Source organism: Lolium perenne, chromosome 3 (genome assembly GCF_019359855.2).
Source record: "Lolium perenne isolate Kyuss_39 chromosome 3, Kyuss_2.0, whole genome shotgun sequence".
Taxonomy (NCBI): Eukaryota; Viridiplantae; Streptophyta; class Magnoliopsida; order Poales; family Poaceae; genus Lolium; species Lolium perenne.
In genome coordinates, this window is record NC_067246.2 from 30,789,981 (window position 1) to 30,815,037 (window position 25,057).

Sequence of the window (25,057 nt, forward strand, 5' to 3'; positions counted from 1 at the left end):
TATGAGGTTATGCCACTTAGAGTTGATGCTCTTAATTATCTTGTTCATAGGTGGCATGTTTGCTCAAACAAGCTCCATTCATAATAAAAATATTTTATTACTCATCTTGTGGGCTCTTGTTTGAATATGAAATTCTTGGTGCGGTTTTTCCTCAAATACATATCTCTATATCTTATTTGGGACACCGTTTGCTTCAAGTTATTCTAATCATTGCCGTGCGTGATTGTGTGACTAGTTGAAGTTATCAAGAATCTTCATCCGTGCATAGTGCTTAATTCTATATACTTATCCTATGCCTTTTATTGTGAAGATTGATCCTTACTATCTTTGTCAATTCACCACCGGAAATTATTTCCAATATACTCATTGTCTTTGACAATTGATAACCTTATATGTGGTTGAATTTATGGATCACCTTCACCTTGGATTGTTTCTTACTTCCTTCTTTTATTTCCAAGAAATCTTTGTTGCTCCCATGTGTCTTCCTTGTCCCTTTGAAAAATGTTTTGATAAATTCTCTTGATTCATATCAAGTGTTTGTTTTGGAAGACAAACCTTTTCCTTACGGTACATTGTGCCATTGTGAAAAGTGTATAGGGTTTGGTTTATTTTGTTTGAACCTTGCTCTTTTGGGGAGTTTGCTATCTCATTCTTTCTTACATGATTTATTTGCTTGAATGAGATAAATCCTTGAGCATGTTTGCTTTATTTCATCCGTTATGCTCAATGGTTTCCTCTTAGTTCATTTGTTGAACTTTGTTGAACAAATCTTTTGTGATTTGCTTCTTAGATATAACTTGGACAACAAATTTGTTTTGTGGCACCTCTATGCCTTATTTAATTCCTTTGGTGTTTTGTCCAAAAGTATATCTTTCTTGGATCTTTAAAGGTTTTGGTGCATGCTTATATGTAATTTGTTTATACTTGTAGCATGCTTGCTTTCTTTTGATCCATTATGTGGGATATACTCCATCAAATCCTAAATGGCTAAGATGTGCATGAAATTCAAACTTCATCTAAATATGCACATGTTTATATGGAGTGTGTCCTATATATTGTGGTTAGTCTAACCATGTTGGACCCAATAAGTTTGGGGACCAAGATGTACTTGAATGATGTTTTAGGTACATTGGAGATGCAATGGAGGCTTGTCTCATCTATAAGGAAGGCGTTGTCACCATATGACGATTGGAGTCAAGCTAGGATGATCGATGAACTCTTATCCACTACATCAAGCCATTGCCATCTCGGTAACAAGTATCTTATTCATGCACTCTCATATAGCATCCAACCTCTTGTAGGTTGTATCTTGACATGAAATTATTTATTTCGAAAATATTGCGGTTCTTGAAAAACCCTTTTTAAGTAAAACTTCTTATTGAACACTTGAGTAATTTGAGAAGATGCATATGATAGGTTATATATATATATCATATTTTATGATTCACCTATCACAAATATGCCCTCTAGCAATTTATTGCATATCAATTCCTCAAAGAGCTCTTGTGTACAATATTGATGAAATTGTGAAATAAATCCGTATTTGTGATATTTGTTGCCTCTCTCAAAACATTCCAACTAGCTTTACTTCCCTTATTGTTAGTTGTGATGTTTTTGAGATTTTCTTGGTTGAAGCTCATTCATATACCACAAGTGTGTAAATTGGAGCCATAGGCTATATATGCTTTTTAAGCGAACATCCTTGGTATATTTTATGACTTCATCTTGGATATCATGTCTTATTTATTTTGTTAACCTCTTGTGTGTGCATGTTTCTTTATGGATCACTATGTCCACTTTAGAAACTTATATACATGAGAGCGTTAATCCATCAACTTGATATCCTTGTTCCTTGCCAATCATCTTTTACCCTTTTGCTTTTAGTGGTGTTGGTAAAGAAGATTTATGAGTGCTTGGTTTACTTGTTTTTCTTCATGCACTCATATCTCGTAATTGTTGGACTCAAGTTATTCTTGATAAGCATATTATTTTTATCTTGGGTATGTTCTAAATAATATAGAGGGAGTGAGGATTCCATGTTTGTGCATATTGTATTCAAATGCAAACATTATAAATTGTGCACGAACCTTGGGGAGCTTTCTTATTTTATTTAGAGCACTATATCTCTCTTATCATGATATCTTTGTTTGTCCAATTGGATCTTTGATTGCTCGCTTTATTTGTTGAAGCTCACTTCACCATGTTATCTTTATGCAATCTTTGATCCTCAATATAGTTTGACTTCCTTCAAGTATTCATCATTGGATATGTGCACTTGATTCCACTCAAATTATGAGAAGTGCACACTTTGGGGAGGAACTCACATTATATTGGCCTTCTAAATTTTTCGCCCATTTTGACAATCGATGCCAATGGGGGAGAAGTTTAGAGGGTTTAAGGGAATGGTTTTATACTTAAGTTTGGTTTGTGCTTAAGTGTTTTGTCCTCTCATGCATTCCATATTTATATGTCTTGCATGGTTGTATATATATGGTGGAAACTATCCCAAAGGTTAATCTTGACAATATATGCAATGAATTCATGTTCATCACACGTGCATACATTGTGGGGGAGTTTTCACTATATATATTGGTTCTACTCACATCCATTGCATTTGTTGTAGTTGTGTGAGTAGAGCCGGTTTTGATATGGACTAGTAGCTTTGTGTTACTTGACCATATCAAATACAACCTCTTGTATACAACTTATTCTCGGATAAGTTGCGTACTTGTCACTAATATTCATTATATAAACCCTCTTATTGTGGTTGTCATCAATTACCAAAATGGGGGAGATTGTAAGGGTACATTGCCCCTATGTGTGGTTTCGGTAATTAATGACAACCCCTATGGACTAATGTTTTCATTGAGTTTATATGAAGGAATATTCCATAGGTACTACTTGCTCTCCATGTGTTGGATTCAAGTATGGATGCCATGAAGATAAAGATATACCTTGTGTATTGGCATCATGATCATCGATATGAAGATATATATGTGATATGATCAAGAAGAAGAAATGAAGATGGAGTTCTTATGTGGAACTCAATATTATCCATGCTCTATCTTAAGTGAGTATGAGAAGATACAAGGTTGAGTTGGGCAAGTTCAAGATGAGCATCTTGTGTGGATCACATGCTTGAAGCTTGCCGTCCACTTGGTGATAGTGAAGATGTGCATCAATGAACCTTTCCCATCATAGTGTATGGGGGAGCATTTGTGAGTATACACGAAGCGACAATGATCAAGTGATGGGATGCGCAAGGCAAAGGTATGACCTTGATAGGTTTTCCTTTTACCGGTCTCGAGGTGGTTGATGGGAGACCGGATTATAGGATAGATAGCCGCACTATCAAGAGGGGCTTTCGGTTGGTTAACTTGATCACATCGTCTTAGGGAGCTCAATCCTTGCATGCGTTGCATATTCTTATTGCTTCTTGGTATTTCTCGGTGTGAGGTTCTTGAGCTTGTTGCTAGCTTTACAACAAGCCCAAGTTCATCGAAAACGGAGTTTACATGCATCTTCTATTGCGTTTTCGAGGTTGGGTGATTTTACTGGTTATTCATGATATAAGGTTCTACCTTTTATATTCATGATAAAATCCCTCCTCTGATTCTTGGGTTTTCACTTTCTATAAGATAGCATTCGTTGTTATCTTCCAAACAAAATTGGTTTCATGCGATTCGGAGTTCGGGAGCATTTGTTATTAAAGAAAAGGGAAAAAGAGAAAAGGATAAAAAGAAAAGAAAAGAAAAAAACAGAGGGGTGGCTGCGTGGCCGCCCGGTCAGCCGGGCCGTGCGCCGGCCCACTCGATCCCCGACCGGCTGGTGACCGGTGACATCCGGGCCGCCTCCGGGGGTGTTTGGCCCTCGACCGGCTGCTGGCCCGGTCCGCCAACCGGCAGCCCAGCTTGCCCTCCGGTCGGACCGGACACTTGACCGGCCGCGCCCCCGTCCGGCCCACTCCCCGTCGCGCCCCGCGCGGCCTGCGCTCCACGCCGCTCGGCGCTGCCGGGCCGCCGCAGCCTGTGCGGCCGCTGCTGCCCCGCGCGGCCCGAAGGCTTTTGCCGCCTGTGCGCGCCCACTGCCTGCCCCGGTCGGTGGGCCGGTCCGACCGGGCAGGCCTCCAGCCGCTCCGGCCCAGGTTCCGGTCAACCGGCCTGCTGGCCGGCTGGGCTACCTTTTAGAACGTTTTTTCAGCCCGTTTTCCTTTGTTTATTTCCTGTCTTTTTCCCCAACAACTCTATTTCTCCCTTTGCTATAAATAGGCTTCTTCCACCTTGAGCCAAACCACTTCTTCCCTTTCTCTCACCTCCATTGTTGCATTTGAAGAAGTTGCTCTCTCTCTTGTTCCCCCCCATGATTCTTGCTCATATTTGAGGATTTGAGAGAGGAGATCTAGATCTACACTTCCACCAAACCAATTCTTCTCTAAGTGAGGGAATCTCTTGGGATCTAGATCTTGGAGTCTTTGGTTGACTTTCCCCCTTGTTCATCCTCTCCAATCTCATCCTAGCATTCGTTGCTTTGGTGGGATTTGAGTGTGAAGGACTTGAACACCTCCGGTGTTCTTGCTTTGCATCATTGCATAGTGTTGAGCTCTCCACCACGATTTGTTCGAGTGAGAGACCGTGAGCTTGTTACTCTTGGAGGGTGACCTCCTAGTTGGCTTGGTGATTGGTGCTCCGGTGATCTCTTCAAGAAGATTGTGAAGAGGCCCGGGCTTCTCCTTCGTGGAGCTTGTGAAGTGGTTGTGGAGCTTGCCATCTCCGGAGCGGAGGAAAAGCTAACCATAAGGAAAGGGCCATTATCCTTCGTGGGTGTGGTTCGGAGAATAGGGTGAGCCTTCGTGGCGCGGGGAATCCTTCGTGGGACCTCCACTCCTCCAAACGTGACGTACCTTGTTGCAAAGCAAGGGAACACGGGAATACATCCTCGTCTCCGCGTGCCTCGGTTATTTCTATACCCGAGCTCTCTTTCCTTGTGATAGCCATCGTGCTTGAAGTACATATATCTTGCTATCACTTGTGCTACACATATCTTGTGCCTATCTTGCTTAGCTCTAGTTGCTATTGTTACACTTAGTTGAGCTTAGCATATTTAGGGTTTGTGCTTGTAATCTAAACGATAGTTTAATTCCGCATTCATACAAGACAAATCCGCAAGAGTTTGTAATTGCCTATTCACCCCCCCCCCCTCTAGGCGACATCTCGATCTTTCAGCTGTGCTGTTGCCACTAGGGATAAAACATTGATGCTATGTCTAAGGATGTAGTTGTTGATTACATTACGCACCATACTTAATGCAATTGTCTGTTGCTTTGCAACTTAATACTGGAGGGGGTTCGGATGATAACCTGAAGGTGGACTTTTTAGGCATAGATGCAGTTGGATGGCGGTCTATGTACTTTGTCGTAATGCCCAATTAAATCTCACTATACTCATCATGATATGTATGTGCATGGTCATGCTCTCTTTATTTGTCAATTGCCCAACTGTAATTTGTTCACCCAACATGCTGTTTGTCTTATGGGAGAGACACCTCTAGTGAACTGTGGACCCCGGTCCAATTCTCTTTACTGAAATACAATCTCTTGCCAATACTTGTTCTACTGTTTTCTGCAAACAATCATCTTCCACACAATACGGTTAATCCTTTGTTACAGCAAGCCGGTGAGATTGACAACCTCACTGTTTCGTTGGGGCAAAGTACTTTGGTTGTGTTGTGCAGGTTCCACGTTGGCGCCGGAATCCCTGGTGTTGCGCCGCACTACATCCCGCCGCCATCAACCTTCAACGTGCTTCTTGGCTCCTCCTGGTTCGATAAACCTTGGTTTCTTTCTGAGGGAAAACTTGCTGCTGTGCGCATCATACCTTCCTCTTGGGGTTCCCAACGAACGTGTGAGTTACACGCCATCACCAAACACCAAATCTCTACTTCCACAGCTGCTTTTCCACGGATGCTTTTCTACAGCTGCTTTTCAACAGCTAATTAAAGCCCAAACAAACACACCCTAAGTACTCTTGACCCTAGTGCAACCTCGATGCCTTTCTGATCTAAAATAATTTTCTACCCAATTTTGTTTTTTGAATAATTAAATTTTATACTAATTTTTTATACTTATTTTGAACTTGTTTTTTAATCATAATGTAGTATTAGTGAGTTCAACTTTCTATTACTTATATCAGAAAAACTGGCATAAGCGAGCGGGAATTTCAAGGAATAGATCGACGATGCAGAACACACCGACACCTGCTTACATGCCATAATTAACCATAGTGTAGATATAATGTTTTTTTACACAATTGTATTGCATATCATCACAAATTTTGATTGTAGTAAATTATATGCTATAATAAGAGTTATCCTTGAACTAACTTTTCTTAGTTGCATAAACTATAGAGTATACACATGTACAAGTATATGTATATTTGAATGTGCATAATATCTTGAGTTATTGCGAGAGTCACCTACAAGGCCTACAATTGAACATATATTACTAGTTTTTTCTAGTGTATTATTTGGTATTTATAACGTATTATAGAAACTTCTAGAATCTAAAAATAAATAGTTCGCAAATGTGTCTTGCAAGTTTGTTTCGTTAATAAGATGATCGCATGTGCATGAAGTGCATTTGGTATTGAAATGTCATCCATTATAATACTTAATCATCCATGAATATAAAATTCCCACAGGTTTTACTTGTGCATAAATATGATTTGATTCATATGTCCATCTTTAGTGCACTTGGTTTTATCTTGTGTATACAAACCGAACCTACCCGTTTCCCAAAAAAATATTGTACACGAAATTACTCATGGAAAATTATACACGAAATTACTCATGGGAAACAAGTTGAAAGTACACCAAGGATCTCTAAAAGGGTTTTCTATAATTCATTAATTGGAATGCAATTAGGGAGCTAATCATTTAATTCAAGCTTTGCAGATTTTAATTCAGAATGATCATGCCATGATAGGTTAATCATGCTATCATTGTATTGATCATGGAAATTGCAAAGTGGATAATGTTGTGTGAGTGTGACCCTTAAAAAGTTTAGGAAAATGTGCAGATGCTCCCATGCAATGCAATTTGCATTTCTTGAGTCATATATAGATACGCCATACTATCTCAAGTGGGTGCACTTGACAAAGCACGAGGAAAAAGGATCCCACAAAAACCGCACAAAGTTTTCCTTCAAAATCCACTCAAAATGTCCAAGCTCAATCTTTGTACACATACCCGGGTCATCCGGATGCTTTCATTCCGGTACCTCCAACCATGTTAGTTTAAGAATCTGGAATATTCCAAATATTGATGTGTCACTATTACTATTTCAGTCAACACTACCAAGTAAGTTGTGCATGCGATACCACCAAGCATTTATAAACAAGGTCGAGGAAAGTTTTATGTATAGGGATGGTACTTCAAAGGAAATTCCATCCGATATCTATGAGCAGAGACTTCACAGCTGTCCAAACTCAAACACCCGAGCTTTTAAGTTTTCACTTACGTGTGGAACCTAACTTATGTGGTGTTTTGTTCCATCTGGTACCACCGAGATTTTGACTCGCTAGCTCTGAGATCTTCAAAAATAATCACTATAGTTCATAGCCAGCTAAACCTTTGATAGTGTGGCGATTTTTTTGTGGCTCTGGTGTCCTCTTTATCGAATACAAATTAGTTTTTTTTTAATATTTTATACAATTCTCGATAAAAAAAAAATAGTATTCCCTCCGATCCCTTTTACTTTACTCGGATTGAGTACGTCTCATTTTGGTGTCTTTTCTGTGTGCCACCAGTTAAGTATAGGGCCACATCTATTTTGGGACTAATAGCAAATTTTATCAAATCATTGTCCCATGCTGCAGCTCCGAGTGGTGCAAAGTGGATGCGACCTCTGTCAAACTATGTCAAACTTAACGTGGACGCGGCGTTTCTGGCGGATGCGCGTGAAGGCGCAATGGCGGCGGTGATTAGAGATAATAAGGGCCGGTTCCTTGTAGGATCCTACGCCTTTCTGGAACACGTTGAGTCGGCAGCAACCGCAGAAGCGATAGCTATGCGTAATGGCCTGGAGTTGGCCGTGAGTTTGGGCTGTAATAGGGTCAAAGCTGAATCTGATGCAGTTGATGTTATTAATGCATGCAATGGAGAGGAGATGTGGTGGAGCTCAGCGGCAGCAATCTACGCTGACTGTATTTCCTCTATCGCAATCTTAGGGGAAGTCAAGTTTAGGCACTGCCCTAGGGAGTCAAATGAAGTTGCTCATAATCTTGCTAGGTTTTATTATGATTCTAAAAATTCTTGTAACTGGGTCGATGAACCCCCTAGCTGTATCTTGAGCAAACTACTAGATGATGTAACTATTCTGTGATTTGGAAGCGGCAAGTTTCAAACACACTCATTTCCTTACCAGGGTACCGAAGGGGACTGGAAGGTTTTTAATGAGGCGGCTTGCTGACTTAATATATTATGATTTCAAAAAAAAACTCATTTTTAGTTTAAATGTTTACATTTCAGAAAAAATAATGCCAATAGCAAATTCCAAAACCTTATCCCAAGCTCGTCGTCTTCCTCCAGCAACCTCCCGCTCCGCTTCATATTTCTCCACACCCCGCTCACACTCCCACCTCGAACCCCCAATGGCTCTCACCACGCACCCGCCGCTCCGGTTCCACGCGCGGCCTCCCGCCCTCGCCGCCGCCTTCCACCGCGGCCTGCCGCCGCGCCGAGCCCGCCTCCGCCTCTGCCGCTGCGCCGACGCGGGGAAGGCTCAGGCTCAGGCGCAGGCGAGGAGGGCGTACCCGTACGACGAGATCGAGCCGAGGTGGCAGGCGCACTGGGAGGAGCGCCGCACGTTCCGCACCCCGGACATCGGCGAAGGACTCGACACCTCCAAGCCCAAGTGCTACATCCTCGACATGTTCCCCTACCCGAGGTAGTCATCCGCGCCTCTCCTCAGTCCTCCCCGCCGCGAATTCGCCATCGAATTGTTCGAGTTCGCTATGGTTGTGTGTGTGTGTGGCTACTCTACTCCACCACGAACTTGTGCTTGAATTTTGTAAAATTAAGAGACAATTCGTTGCTATGGCTTCGTTCAGTTTCTGTTTACCCCACCGCGAGTTTGTGCCCGAATTGTTTGAATTTATTTTTTTGAGAACCCGCAACAGCGTGCGCGTCATTGCATTAAGCTGACAAGAAACGCCAAGAATGGCTACAACACCACACATGCCTTTTGGCTTACAACACACTCCTACAACACCGACGCCAAGCACACCTTGCCCAACCTCAACCCAAGAACGGCGAGGCGGCGGGGCACAGAGTCTCCAAACCGCGTCACAACCAACTCCAACAACACGACCAACTTCCCAAGCTGCCCAGACCAACGTACCACATCATACGCCTAGAAGATGAAGCGCGCGATTGGCAGGGTGTGGCCAAAACTTGGGAATGGGTCGACAAGCGTGTTGGCGATGGCGTACATTGCGCTCCAGAGACTCACACCTTGAGCAGTAGCAGACACCGGCGAGGCTACCACCACCGAGAGCCATCCCTCGCAGCCAAAACAACGCCTTCAAGAAGGGGACGACGCTGCTGCGCCGCCGCTGCCCGATCCGGCAAGCGAGACCTAGGGTTTCCCCTGGCGTCGAGGGTAGAAACGGTTAGGACCCAAAACCACGCCTCCAAGGAGGGAGATGGCACCCACAGGTGTCACCGCGGTCCGCAACGGAAGAACCGAGCAGGGTTTTCACCCGGGTCAAGACCGCCCAACGACAAGATGGAGATGCGCCAAATTCCGGCCTGAACCACCGCAGCAGGAGGCAACTAGAGGTCGACGGAGAAGGCGGAACGCACCAAAAGACACCGCCGCAGCCGCCGCTCTCCGGATCGAGACCGAGATGGTCAGATCGGGACAAGAAGCACACTGCCGCAACCGGAGCAACAGCTCCGTCCACCACCGGCACTTGAGGACGGCCACCACGAAGACCTGCATACCACAGCGCAGCGCCCAGGGCGCGACCGCACGCCAGGAGGCACAGCCCAGACCGAGCCCGCGTCGGCCCAGATCGGGCCCGTGCGGGCCGGCCGCCGCCGCACCGCAGCGCGAGGTGCCCGCGCTTCGGCCCCGCAGCAACCCGCCTCACAGCACCGCCGTCCCGCCAGCTCGACGGCCACCGCCGCCGCGCTAGCTCCGCGGCCACCACCTTCGCGCACGGTTGCCCGACGACGCCTCTCCGCTCGCAGACGCGCCGCCGGCGTGTGCCCCAACACCCTCCGCCTTTGACGGCCGGGCGCCGCCACCACCGCCGGCGTCGGCGGCGGCCGGTGGGAGCGCTGGTGGGGGAGCTGTTTTGGCTAGGGTTTGGGGGCCTCCGGAGTCGCCCGAGCGAGGCGACCCGGGAGGCAGTTCCGTCTTGCAATTGCATGAAGTGGTGTAGTTGGGCAGTGATGGTCAAGGACATAGTGAGCTAGGCAGCTAACCACATGAGGTGTGCTAGTGCACTAGCTACTAGCTAGTCAAAATGCACATACAGAAATCCTGAAGAAATCTGAAAAAAGTCCTAGACATAGACACACAATACATATCAACCGTGCCTCAAAATTTCAAATCCAAACCTGATTCATAGCTCCATGAACAAAATAGACAAAACCGAGTATGAATAGCACCAGTTCATATCGTCAGAGTTGTCATTTTTTACTTCCTGAGTTTCGTTATCCATAAAATGATAAAAATGGTAATCACCTGTCTATTGCATCATTACACCTAACTAGCCTAGTTCACAGTATATGCCCCCATGCTTGTCCTGCCGTCTAGTAGTAGGATAGTACTAGGCTGTATTATATTTTTTTTGTAGATAGTGCAAGTATCAATCTTCTGGCCTTTACATCATGTGACACACAAAGCCAAAATTTAGCCACGAAGGCCTCAATGCTGAAATTTAGTTTTCCCGGATGCATAAACTCACCCTGAATTGAATCCACTCTTAAGGTAGATAAATGTTCGTCTTGGTTCACATGATTTTGCAACTTGCCATGCAGTGGGGCTGGACTGCATGTTGGACACCCCCTCGGGTACACGGCGACTGACATTTTGTCGAGATTCAAGCGTATGCAAGGCTTCAATGTGTTGCATCCAATGGGATGGGATGCGTTTGGTCTTCCTGCCGAGCAGTATGCTATCCAGGTAACTCAAGCCCTCTTCCTCGTTCTCGTTGCTGAGCTTATTATCCTCTGTAAGTCTGTGTGTTGCTATGATCTGAATGGTGTACTCTGTGCGCAGACGGGAACTCACCCCAAGATTACAACGGCACGGAACATTGACCGCTTCCGCACACAGGTAATACTGTAGTGCACTTTGTTCTACATTGTATCTTTTGCTCCTTACGTCTGGTAGATGTTGCATATTTACAGTAGCAAGTCAAGCTCGATACCTGTATTAGGTTGCATAAACAGAACAGAGCACTACACACTGTCTGGATTAGCTCTGCTACTAAGTTAGGCACGATACCTGAGCTACATCACAAATATAGCAGTACTGTTTTTAGCCAAACAAGATGTTGGTAGTGGAATCATTCCTAAGGTGTTTTTAGTTACATTGATAGACTTATGAACAACTTGCACGACTCATAGTAGATGGGATGGGATCTTCCTGTGCATGGTTTTTGAGTCGCTGTATAGTCGCCGAGTCATTTTCCAAAAATCACGGCGACTCGCGACTATACAGCGACTTATGGTGACTATACAGCTTTTTTGGTCGATTATACATGATCTGTGATGCTCATAGGGTGCTTGTTTTGATTGGTTAGAATGAAATCTTTGCTATTAGTTGTACCCTTGCCATTCATGTCCCATGGCTCATAGCCTAAAAGTTCTCCATTCACTATAAGTCATGCAGTTTGCAACTAACTTGCTCCTTCATTTGTAATTACCATGAAACATGGATGGAATATTGACATAAAAACACTATTCTTATGGAAGCAAGTGTAATTTTTTTCAGTGTGTTACCTTGACTACTGGTGGTTCATTAATTGAATTCTTTCTTGTGTTGTAGCTGAAATCATTAGGTTTTTCATACGACTGGGATCGTGAAATCTCCACAACAGAACCGACCTACTATAAATGGACACAATGGATTTTTCTTCAACTTCTGAAAAGAGGGCTGGCTTACCAGGTCAGAGCTACTGATGTCCTCGTTTGTTGGATATTTCGAGTTTCAAACATGTTTATCAGTTGATTTGACACTGTTCTTCCTTTTCATTTCTTTATTTCAAGTGACTATCTGCTCTGTACCATTTGTTTTTACGATTCTGTTTTATGTTCTTAGTGTTGTATCTGTGGTTTTCAATGATTTTTAGGCTGGCATTGATATCTTACAATCAGGCTGAGGTACCGGTTAATTGGTGCCCTGTACTTGGGACTGTTCTGGCGAATGAAGAAGTAATTGATGGTGTCAGTGAACGAGGTGGTTATCCTGTTATAAGAAAGGTATGATGTGGAAACTGTGTAACTCATTCTGCTGTCAGTTTAGCTTATTGCTTTTTTATCTAGGCTCTGCGCCTCTGCCATGTTAATGTACCTGTTGCTCGGCACCTATATGCAAAAAGCACATTTCATTATCCACCTTATCTTCTGTTGTGTAGCCAATGCGTCAGTGGATGCTGAGGATAACATCTTATGCTGATCGGCTTCTTGAAGATTTGGATGATCTCGACTGGCCTGAGAGCATAAAAGAAATGCAAAGAAATTGGATAGGGAGATCAGAAGGTGCTGAGCTTGAATTTTGTGCAGTTGACCAGGAGGGACATGATTTAGGGGCTATATTGACAGTTTATACAACAAGGCCTGACACGATTTTTGGTGCAACGTGAGTATTCTCCTTTTTTTTTTGTCGGTGCCAACTATTTACAGCTTCTAGACCCAGATGGCAATATTGAACCGCATTTTGTTTTTCTACTCCAGATATCTTGTTGTAGCACCTGAACATGTTTCATTGCCATCTCTAACATCTGAGGGACAACGTGTGCATGTATGTATATTTTCTCGTCGTTTCCTCAACTTCACATTATTCATCTTTAATATGGACTTTGGAAAAGCAGGTAGAGGAATACACAGAAGTTGCAGCTAGAAAGAGTGAACTTGAGAGAACTGAATTACAGAAAGAAAAAACTGGAGTTTTTAGCGGTTCTTATGCTAAGAACCCAGCAACTGGGGAGATCATCCCAATTTGGGTGGCAGATTATGTCTTAGCAAGGTTTGTCAATTTATCTTTGTTTTTTGTGTCTTTTTATGTTGTGTTGTGTATCAGCATTATCATTATTGTGTTTTTAGTGGTTCTTAACATCTTTGCAGCTATGGCACCGGGGCTATCATGGCAGTGCCTGCACATGATTCTCGTGACCACGAATTTGCCTTGAAATACGAGCTTCCAATCATTAAGGTTGTAAGTCCGCCGAATGGCAATTGTGATCCTGAGGAGGCTTATGCAGATGATGGTATCATGATAAACTCATCCAGTTCTTCATCTGGATTAAATATCAATGGTATGCTTTCACAAGATGCTGCTCTGAAAGTTACAGATTGGGTAGAGAGTAATGGATTTGGAAAGAAAAAGGTGCATTATTTTTCCCACTTCATCATATAGCAATATTCTGCATGCTGCTTTTGTGATGAACTAATTGAGCAGACCCAATTACCAGGTAAACTACAAGCTTCGTGACTGGCTTTTTGCTAGACAGCGCTATTGGGGAGAACCTTTCCCTTTGATTTACCTTGACGATACCAATGAAATGGTGCCTCTTTCAGAAAATGAGTTACCTTTAACTCTTCCTGAACTGGATGACTTCACCCCCACTGGTACTGGGGAACCCCCTTTGACCAAAGCAACAGATTGGGTATGTGTGTGCAACATTTTTTATGCTGAGAAACTATGATGTCTTTGTGTAATACTAAGAACTTCTCGTTTTTCCTCGAAAAATCTTCTCTAGTTGTTGCATGTCTATGAACCATATTGGAACAAATAGAACGAGCATATTGGTGTGACGGTTAGAATAAAAATAGAGGACAACAAATGCTAAATAAATAATCCCACCTCTACATCTTGTGAAGTTAAAACAATGCATGAGAAAACATAAAGCTCAAAGATGGCTCGGAGGAACACAGTCCCTGAAAGTTTTATGTCAGTTGGACTGTTCTGCGTCATTTATATTTTGTGTTTTTGAATGAGCAAGCTAGATGAATTGGATAATGTAAAGTACTCCTTATTATTTGTTTGAAAACTATGAAGAACAACTGGCAACTTGAGGGTCATGAGATCTAATGTAAGCTATTGCTGTTAGTGAATTTGCATGAACATATGTATTGAGTATCCTTTAATTTTGCTCGTACATACTATTAAATTGTTTTCTCCCTTTTCAGGTTAAAACCACTGACTTTTTAACTGGGGGGCCTGCAACAAGAGAAACAAGCACCATGCCACAATGGGCTGGTTCATGCTGGTAAATTTTGCCATGATGTAATTTCAGTGATTTATACTAAGTTAATGCTCCGTAAGTAGGGCAAAAGTTCTGTTTTATAGTGGGAACTGGTGGTATGCACAACCAAAGCGTGTAAAGTTGTCCATGTTTGCTTAATATTGCAATTGCTAACACCATCGTACAATGGACAAACCTTTATCCCCTTGCTGTTAAGCATGCCCTTTTCGTGTTATGTTTGTGATATTTTTTAATGGTTATGCAGGTACTATTTGAGATTCATGGATCCAAAAAATTCCAGCACATTGGTTGATAAGGCTAAAGAAAGGTGCTTCTTTCTTTCTTTCATATCATCTCTTAAGAGATGTGTGTGTAACTTCTTTTTTATATCATGCAGTTATTGGGGCCCAGTTGACATCTACGTCGGAGGTGCCGAACACTCTGTCTTGCATTTGTTGTATGCAAGATTTTGGCATAAGGTTCTGCTTTTTCTAATACAAACAGCCACCCTTTTATAATTCCATTGAAGTCCATGTGAATGCTAATGACCTATTTTATGCAATACATGCAAATTATGTGACTTCATTTGTTCATATATTTGTTATCAGCTTGCTAACTGTGCAATTGTATGAGATTTTGCTGATTGAGGTTGGGTTTGGTTCGTTTGTGCATGAAATCTAAAAGCAATCTGAGATATTTGAATCGGGTGCCCCTTCAGCTAACATACACTGTACAGTAGAATTTTCACTCTGGTTAGCTAAGGGCCTGTTTGGCTCCCAGCCACATTTTGCCAAGCCAAAGTTTGGCAATTTGGCATGTGTTTGGTTCTTGCCACACTTTACTATCCATATGGCCCACTTGTCATAGAGTGCATATTTTGCCAACTTTTGCCACACTTTGTGGCTTCCAAAATCCTAGCCACACTTGCCAAAGTTAGGCTTGGCAAAGTGTGGCTGGGAACCAAACAGGCCCTAAATTCTGCTTGTAGTATATATGGGCACCAACTCTTTCGGGTTCATTATGGTTTTTCTCCCTGCTTGTACCATCAATTATTATGATGTAGGCTTATTATATAGAACAAAAATCTAGTAGTATCTGTTGGCTCTATGTTTCTTCTAACCAAATTATATCTCTAGGTTCTTTATGATATTGGCGTGGTCTCCACCAAAGAGCCCTTCAAATGCCTGATAAACCAAGGACTAATACTGGGAGAAGTAGGTGGTGCAACTTTCTTTCAGACGTTTTACATCTTTGTCATGCATTTTGCTGTTCCTAAGTAATGGATGTCATAACAGGTTGAGTATACTGCATATAGAGACAACGAAGGCAGGTGGATTTCTGCAGATTCAGGTTCAAGCTTAGCTGATTGCTACCAAGAAAAAGTTTCAGCAGATAAGGTGTGCTCTGGTCCTTGTGTTCAGTTGGGGTGATAAAAGTTTTGGAGATTGACTTTTGATTGTTTCTGTGTTCTTAAGATCACAAAAGTTGGAGATCATTATGTGCTGAAGGACGATCCAAACATACGTTTAAATGCCCGTGCGTACAAAATGAGTAAAAGTCGAGGAAACGTCATCAACCCTGATGATGTGGTTTCAGAATACGGCGCTGATTCTCTCCGCCTATATGAAATGTTTATGGGACCATTGAGGTGCATCATTTTCTTTTTCACCCATTGATTTTTACAGATCTAGTCAACCATTTTCAGAAAGTTAACAGATTATTTGATCCATGCAGAGATTCAAAAACATGGAGCACCGGTGGAATTGAAGGTGTGCATCGGTTTCTAGGAAGGACTTGGAGACTCGTAGTTGGCGCACCTTTACCGGATGGATCATATAAAGATGGAACTATGGCCACTGATGACAAACCAACCTTTGAGCAGCTTCGAGTTCTTCACAAGTGCATAGCAAGGGTAGGTCACAGCTGTCACCAGGTTGAATAACATTTTTTCACTTATGAACTTCGAAATGAAAATCATGCAACTTGTTGGGCTTATTAGGGTCGTCTGTTTGGTTTTAGAACTTCTACCATGTTTCAGCTTTAAAGTAAAACATCAGTGATGCATTTGGTTTGGTGTGGGAAAAATGAATATGTAAATTTGTTCCCTAACCCATACCACCTGTGGTTTTAAATATTTTGGAAATCATTATAATTCCAGTATGGGGGTGAACCAAATCGGACAAACCTTACTGCCTTACTTCTGTATCTGCTTCCAGATGGACTTTTTTCCCCACAGAAAGCTTTTCCTGATGTTACAATGGTCCGCTACTCTTTTACCGATATTGTATTATCAGAATCTTCAGTACCATCTTAGTCCCAAACCTTCAAGTCATGCTGCTGTGATGATTACTGGTTGACTCCTAAATACCATGAATACCCGTTTGTAGGTCTCAGAGGAAATTCAAGAAACACGGTTTAATACTGCAATTTCTGCAATGATGGAATTTGTGAATGCCGCGTACAAGGTAAATTCAGGCATCATTTTTGCATGCGCAATTATATAAATTGTGTACCCCCCTCCCCCTTGAAGGGTTAAGCATCTGTGATCCATTTTACACATCCATTTTCTATTCCCAAAGATGAGTGCCCACAGTTTTCTGTTGCATCAGTTATCTGTCGAAACACTAGTTCACCCGGCTGTACTGCATTTATTCAAATCTGTGCAAGCTTATGTATGTTGTTTCCTGTAATGAGTCAACTGTGCACAACTGCACATTCACTTCATTAATGTGCTCAGGTCATACTTTGGTAAAGTATTAATGGGCACAGAATCTCAAAACTCACCTCAGTAAAATTCATAGGTTGCTTGGTTTCACATAGCACTGGCAACAAAACATTCTACTAAGTATGCCTTTTAGCTTCTCTGACTGTACACCCAACATCAATTTCAGAAGAATCTGACACAATGCTCTTTTTCTCTACAGTGGGACACCCAACCGAAGTCAGTTATAGACTCGTTTGTTCTGCTGCTTGCACCATTTGCACCACACTTGGCCGAGGAGCTTTGGTTTCGTCTTGGCCACTCACAATCATTGGCCTATGAACAGTTCCCAGAGGTAAGCTAAAACCGGCCCCGCTTTTGTACATCATTTTCCCTTGCTGCCAAGTGAGCATACGTTGCAGATCCATTAAGATGAAAATTTAGTCAGAAAGATTTCATTGCTTTGATTGGTAGGTGGGCGGATATGAATAAAACTTCGTAGATATTAGGTAGTAGAAGCTACTGATGAGTGACCTGAAGAGTACTCTTTATTAAGGAGCATCTTCTGGATCACTAGTCTTGATATATATGCCCATGGTTTTAAAATTTTGTTTTGTGGCATATCAGAAAATATTTAGATTTGTTTCTTTCCTGTCCAGGCAAAAGATGAGTATTTGAAGGAATCAGAGGTCGTACTCCCGGTACAAATCAACGGGAAGACCAGGGGTACAATCCTTGTCGACAAGGAGTGCTCTGGGGATGATGCGTTCGAAAAAGCAGCCTCAGACGAGAAACTCTCCAAATATTTGGATGGGAAGGTCATCAAGAAGAGGATTTATGTGCCTGGAAGGATCTTGAATGTTATACTAGATCAACAGAAGGCAATGACCTGATTATTCCTCTGGTCCTGGCAGAGTAGTTGATAGTCTAGAGACTGTTGAGACGCGGCAAATCTGTAAATTTCCATTCTTTTGTAGTAATATTTGATGCTATTGGCACGTATGTCTTGTGATAGTCATGCATTTAGCCATACTGTATTTACAATGGCTTCTTTCTTTGAATATAACTTCCACTTAAGAGCAGCAGAAGGTTTTGAATAAACGAAACGCGACGGTTACTCTTGTGAGCTACTAAAAGTACTATAGAACCTAGCTCAATATGTTGCCCCATTTATTCTCAGTTTCTGAAACACTGTTTCTTGACGGCCTAACTGGAGCAGTATTTTCTTCAGTCTAACAACATATCATTTGCTGCACTGATGACACCTACCCTGACCTGGCGTATGAGTGTCCACCAAGTTTCTGAGAGACTGATGCAACCAAGCTTCAAGCAGGTATCGCACTGGACTTCACTATTATGTTGTTGATATTCTTCTTGTTCATCATGTTCTTTTTCTGTACTAAATTTTCTTTCAGCATGTGAAACTGTAATGAGTTCTGAAAATTTATGTTCTCCAATGTTAATTCATTTCTTTTGGAATATTGACCTGCTTTTTTTTTGTCATCACACCATACACTTCAGTAAATAGCTAGGCTGCATTCTGATAAACTTCACTGCAAACTGTAACATACCAGGAGGCTTTCAATTGCTCCGGCATAGTGATTGTATCCCTAGTTCCTATAAAACCAAATGATGACTGAGACACATAATTTGCTTCATTTCTTGCTTTCCTTGGTGGAGTTTTGCACATCCAAATGTAGAGAACACCCCATCTATTCAAGGCCTCAGCTGCAGAGAAATCCAGGCAGCTGCTATGGCAGTTTTTCTTTGTGGATCTACGGTAGTAGTACTATTCTGAGCCCAACCCAGCCCAGTTCAGTCCATTGCAATTCTCCTCGGAGGATCAATAGGGAAAAATCTTCAATTTTCTTCACTAAAGGCTGTCCTCAAATTATAAGAGACATGGTCAAACAGATCCTTCAAGTGGAGAATGAAGCTTTAAATGATAGATACTTGGGTATGCCCACATATGTTGGTAGTTCAAGGTATGGAACTTTCAAATTTTTGAAGGATAGGGTCTGGAGCAAGATCAAAGGGTGGTTGGAGAAAATCCTCTCCGCTGGAGGAAAGGAAGTGCTCATTAAGTCAGTTGCTCAGGCTATCCCAGTATTTTCTATGGCGTGTTTTAGGCTGCCCCGAGGTTTATGTGATCATATCAATTCTCTCATCCGCCAGTTCTGGTGGGGTAGCAAACAGGGGAAGAGGAAAGTGGCATGGGTGTCATGGGAGGAGATGACACGCCCAAAGCACTTGGGAGGTCTTGGTTTTAAGGATATTGAGATGTTTAACCTATGTCTGCTTGCTCGGCAATCATGGAGAATTCTACAACAGCCAATTTCGCTGAGTGCTCGGATTTTGAAGGCAGTTTATTTTCCCAACTCGTCAATTCTTGAGGCCGGGCTGGGTTCCCACCCATCTCAGATATGGCGATCAATTTTAGACGGTAGAGAGGTGATGATCCAAGGTCTGATACGGAGAATTGGGGATGGATCAACAACTGATATTTGGATGGATAACTGGTTACCGCGGGATAATATGCTGAGACCTGTCGTGGCTATTAAACCAAATCCACCACATCTAGTATCAGATTTGATTGATGAAACACAGGCTACGTGGCGTGAAGAGATTATTCGTGAGTTCTTCTTGCCAATGGATGCCGCTGCAATCTTGAGTATTCCTCTATGTACTAGGAGACAACAAGATTTCTGGGCCTGGCACTATGATCGGAGCGGCATCTTTTCAGTAAAATCGGCATAACGTATGTTGATGGTTACAAAAATACACAGAGAGAATTACTTGGAAGGAAATCCGGGACCATCCAATTCGGAAGCGGAGGAGAGGGGTTGGAGTTCGCTATGGAAGACTTCAGTTCCTTCTAAGGTCAGAGTGTTTCTTTGGCGTTTGGCTAGACAATCCCTTCCTACAGCTGATTTACTTCAACATCGCAACATGTCTCAGTCTAATTCCTGCTCAATTTGTGGAGCTCTGGATTCATGGAGACACTCTTTAATTGAGTGTAACATGGCAGCAAGTGTGTGGGCCTTAGCAGATGGCGTGATGGTGGAGCATATGATGATGAACAATGAGCCAAGTGCAAAACAGTGGTTATTTGATATGCTGGGGTCCCTACCTCATGATCAGTTCACGAGATTAACTGTCACGCTTTGGGCGATCTGGACAGCTCGAAGGAAAGCTATACATGAGGAGATCTTCCAGAGCCCTTTATCTACCCATACTTTTATAAATTCTTATCTGTCGGAGTTGAAAGATTTGGGAAAACCAGTGAGCAATTCTGTAATCACAACACCTGTTCTTGCAAAGAAGGGTCAGTGGATACCACCGCCCCATGAGGTAGCTAAAATCAATGTCGATGGAGCTATAGCTAAGGTAGCAAACAAAGGAGCGGCAGCTGCTGTATGCCGGGATCACAATGGCATCTATCTGGGCTCGTCAGTGATTATATTCGATGGAATAACAGATCCAGGGGTTCTTGAAACATTGGCATGCAGAGAAGCTCTAGCTCTGGCGGAGGACTTGATGCTTTCATCAATATATGTGGCATCGGATTGCAAGCAAGTTGTAAAAGAAATTCATGTAGGTAGTAAGGGTAGATATGGAGCTATCATTTCTGAAATAAACCATAGGTCCTCTTTGTTCCAGGAGTGTAGTTTTGTGTTTGAGAGTAGAGCTTCTAATTTTGAAGCACACAACCTAGACAGGCATAGTTTAGCTCTTGGGGTTGGCCGGCATACATGGCTGGGCACCCCTCATTCTGTGACAGTTCCTGTAATTGATGTTTTTGATGAATAATAGAGCTTGGCTGGTTTGTCTCAAAAAAAAAAAAAAACCAGTCACCACTCGGCCGCACCACCAGTTCTCCACGCTTTTGCTTCTCCCAGCCGGTGGCCATGGGCCCATGGCAGAGGCCGCAACAGCAGGAGAGATGCCTCACCACCGCGGCCTCCCGGCCGAGATTGCCATCTAGGAGATCCTCATTTGCCTGCCACCCAAGGCTCTCCTCCGCTGCCGCACCGTCTGCCGCTCCTGGCGCCGAGCCACCTCCTCTCGCGACTTCCTCCTCGCCCACCACGGCCACCAGCCCGCGCTCTCCGTCCTCTACACGTACGACGTCAGCGACGCCAGCAGCCGTACCCTCGACATCGTGCCTTTGGACCACCGGACCGGGGTCGCCGCCGATCAGCTCCGTCCGGTCGCCCGGCTTGGCACCGGCAACAACTGCATGCAGCTGGAGGCGGTCCTGCGATGGCCTTATCATCCTCTCCACTTCCAGTGTCTCGTGTTTCTCCGTCTGCAACCCAGCCACTCGTCAGTATACTCCTCTGTCGTTGCTTCATGGCTTCAGCCTGCGGTAATGTACCCGCACCCTCCTCCTCGAAATAGGCTTTCGCCCCGCTATATTAATATAGCAACGAACTGATACAAGATAGCGACCACCGCTGGGGTAAACAACACAACAAAGCCCAAGAGAAAACAAAAGAAGAAGAAAAAAGAAAGAAAGGATGACAAAGCCGGATCGACGAAAACGCTGATGATCCGCAACCGCTGCGCCCTCCGGAAGATTCCCACCACGAGCTTAGCCCTCCGAAGCACCGCATACCAAAGCAGCACCTTCAAGAAGGGATGCGACGATGACGCCGGTGCCGCCCGGACAAGCCTAGGGTTTCCCCCGGTATGTGGAAGGGCAGTGGGAAGGGGAAACCCCGACGCCCCTCAAGAGGGAATGGTGGCGCCCGCGAGCGTCACCGCGTCGGTGTCGGTCATCGACAAGGTTTTCTCCCGTCCCCCAAAGGCCCACGGCACCGGACACTCCGTCATGCTCCGCCAACCGATTTTTCTGGGCGTTTTTCCTTTGCATTTTCCTGTTTTCCCCCCAACGGTTCTATTTCCCCCTTAGCTATAAATAGGCTTCTTCCACCTTGAGCTGGGTTAGTTCTTCTCCTTTCTTCACCTCCATTGTTGCTCTTGGAAGAACTTTCTCTCCCCTTTGATTCATCCCATGATTCTTGCTCATTCTTGAGGGATCTAAGAGAGGAGATCTAGATCTACACTTCCACCAATCCATTTCTTCTCTAAGTGAGGGGAACTCTTGGGATCTAGATCTTGGAGTCTTTTGTTGACTTTCCCTATTGTTCTTCCTCTCCAATCTCATCCTAGCATTTGTTGTTTGGGTGGGATTTGAGAGTGAAGGATTTGAACACCTCTAGTGTTCTTGCTTTGCATCATTGCATAGTGTTGAGCTCTCCACCACGATTAGTTCGAGTGAGAGACCGTGAGCTTGTTACTCTTGGAGGAAGACCTCCTAGTTGGCTTGGCGGTTGGTGCTCCGGTGATCTCTTCAAGAAGATTGTGAAGAGGCCCGGGCTTCTCCTTCGTGGAGCTTGTGAAGTGGTTGTGGAGCTTGCCATCTCCGGAGCGGAGGAAAAGCTAACCATAAGGAAAGGGCCATTATCCTTCGTGGGTGTGGTTCGGAGAATAGGGTGAGCCTTCGTGGCGCGGGGAATCCTTCGTGGGACCTCCACTTCTCCAAACGTGACGTACCTTCTTGCAAAGGAAGAGAACACGGGAATACATCCTCATCTCCGCGTGCCTCGGTTATTTCTATACCCGAGCTCTCTTTCCTTGTGATAGCCATCGTGCTTGAAGTACATATATCTTGCTATCACTTGTGCTACATATATCTTGTGCCTATCTTGCTTAGCTCTAGTTGCTATTGTTACACTTAGTTGAGCTTAGCATATTTAGGGTTTGTGCTTGTAAACTAAACGATAGTTTAATTCCGCATTATTACAAGACAAATCCGTAAGAGTTTTTAATTGCCTATTCACCCCCCCTCTAGGCGACATCTCGATCTTTCAGCGGCCACGCAAACTCGTCCCAGATTTGGGTCGGGTTTGGGTCGTCCCGGACGCCGTGGCCATCCGTTTTAGGGATGAGTCCGCGCGCTGGGCCGCATTTTTGTCCGGCTCGACCTCCGGACGTGCGGGCGCGGGATGGGTCGCCCGTTGGAGATGCCCTTATGTCCGCCCGTTGGAGATCCTCTTAGGGCATCTCCAGCGGCGCGTCGCATTTCGGACGTCCGAAATGTCCGTTTGCGTCGCGCGGCGGACGCTGGACAGACCGTTTTTGTCCGCGCGTCCGTTTGCACCTAGGGGTGGCTCCAGCGGGCCGACGCATTTCCGCGTTTGCATCAATTTTCGAAGTTTCGAAACAACAAAATAAGGAAATCAACAAAGTCATAGTTATTACATTTAATTCTTCATGGCCAGCCAATGTCCACGGATGCTCAATCAGTTCCGTTTGCAGCTGTTTGGAGACGTTCTCGCCAGTGACTTCTACATTCATATGTAGATAGTCCTGCCAAGATGAAGCTCCAGGAAGTGGCGCAACCAGCTCACCTTGGAAATCGCATTGGTTCTCATTGCGGCCATCAGGACGCTCGTTCTCAACGATCATGTTGTGCATGATCACGTAACATGTCATCACCTCATGCATGGTCTTCAGCGACCATGTTCTTGCCGGGTGACGGACAATTGCCCACCGAGCTTGGAGCACACCAAATCCGCGCTCCACATCTTTCCTGCAAGCCTCTTGCATCTTGGCAAACCTTCTCGTCTTCTCGGAGTTTGGATTACGGACAGTCTTCACCAATGTGGCCCAGTTAGGGTAGATGCCATCAGCAAGATAATATGGCTTGTCATATGCATTTCCATTGATCTCATAGCTCACCCGAGGAGTTTTGCCTTGCATGAGCCTGTTGAAAACCGGTGATCGGTGCAACACATTGTTGTCATTGTTGGAACCGGCCATGCCAAAGAATGAATGCCAAATCCATAAATCTTGAGATATGACTACTTCAAGAATGACAGTTTTCCCCTCCTCATGCCCGCTGTACGCACCCTGCCATCTAAATGGACAGTTTTTCCACTGCCAGTGCATGCATTCTATGCTGCCAATCATTCCTGGGAAGCCTCTAGACTCGTTGATAGACAGGAGCCGCCTTTTATCCTCAACAGTTGGCTCCCTACAGTAATACTCTCCGAACACGGCAATCACGGCTCGGCAAAACCTGTACATGGCCTCAAGACAGGTGCTCTCACCCATTCGAAGATACTCATCGAATATATCCGCAGCCATTCCATATGAGAGCATGCGAATAGCCGCGGAGCATTTTTGGTAGGAGGTGAAGCCTAACGCACCTGTTGCATCGCGCCTGCATTGAAAGTAGGGGTCGTAGTTTCTGACGCCCCGTAGAATGACCAAGAACAGGTCACTTGACATCTTGTATCGGCGCCGGAACAGTTTTTTCGGGAAGATCGGATTGGTGAGGTGGAAGTAGTCCTTGTGGAGGCGGGCCTGCCCTTCCACTCTGTTGCGCGGCAGGTTTTTGGAGCGCCCCTTCACAGAGCACCGGTGCTGCGGCCCCGGGTTAGAGGTGAACTCGTGGATCATGGAGGCCGCAGTAGTTGCCAATGTCTGCGTCGACTCATCGGACTCCTCGTCGGAAGAGGAGTCGACGACCTCCGCGCGGAACTTGTCCAACATCTGCCACATGTCCATCTGCGTGGGTACAAACTGCGGATCAATGGCCGCGCACAATAGCGCCGAAAACACGAGTAGAAACCTACCGGCGCAATTGACCGAACAGGTCGTGTTCGGCGCGGAAGGGCGGCACAACCGGGAGCGTTTCGCCCGAAAACAGCCGGCAGGTACGCGACGGAGCCAAGCCCGAGTATGCTCCTGCTCTCCCGCGCGACAAGAACGCAGCCGGCGGCGGCTACTGCGGCGCTGCGACCGGACGACGACGGATGGGGTTGGGGTGGTGACGACGCACTAGGGCAACAAAGAAGGGAAAAAGAAGCAA

At 44.4% G+C, this 25,057-nt stretch overlaps 1 protein-coding gene across 3 annotated transcripts; it reads left to right on the forward strand.

Moving 5' to 3' along the window:
- The first annotated feature begins 8,600 nt into the window (after positions 1–8,600).
- On the forward strand, positions 8,601–18,257 carry LOC127340843 (leucine--tRNA ligase, chloroplastic/mitochondrial). Of its 3 annotated transcripts, XM_051366595.2 has the most exons (20): positions 8,603–8,941; positions 11,044–11,188; positions 11,285–11,341; positions 12,056–12,175; positions 12,385–12,489; positions 12,645–12,868; positions 12,964–13,030; positions 13,101–13,255; positions 13,354–13,615; positions 13,701–13,895; positions 14,419–14,498; positions 14,740–14,802; positions 14,872–14,953; positions 15,611–15,688; positions 15,770–15,871; positions 15,950–16,122; positions 16,209–16,386; positions 16,862–16,939; positions 17,399–17,530; positions 17,835–18,257. In XM_051366595.2, the coding sequence occupies exons 1-20, from the start codon at positions 8,646–8,648 to the stop codon at positions 18,066–18,068; spliced, it is 2,826 nt and encodes a 941-aa protein (XP_051222555.1). In that variant the 5' UTR covers positions 8,603–8,645; the 3' UTR covers positions 18,069–18,257. The 3 variants fall into 3 exon arrangements, with proteins under 3 accessions (XP_051222556.1, XP_051222554.1, XP_051222555.1); XM_051366596.2 differs by lacking the exon at positions 16,862–16,939 and having other exon boundaries at positions 8,601–8,941; XM_051366594.2 differs by having other exon boundaries at positions 8,602–8,941; positions 14,740–14,953.
- The last annotated feature ends 6,800 nt before the right edge of the window (positions 18,258–25,057 follow it).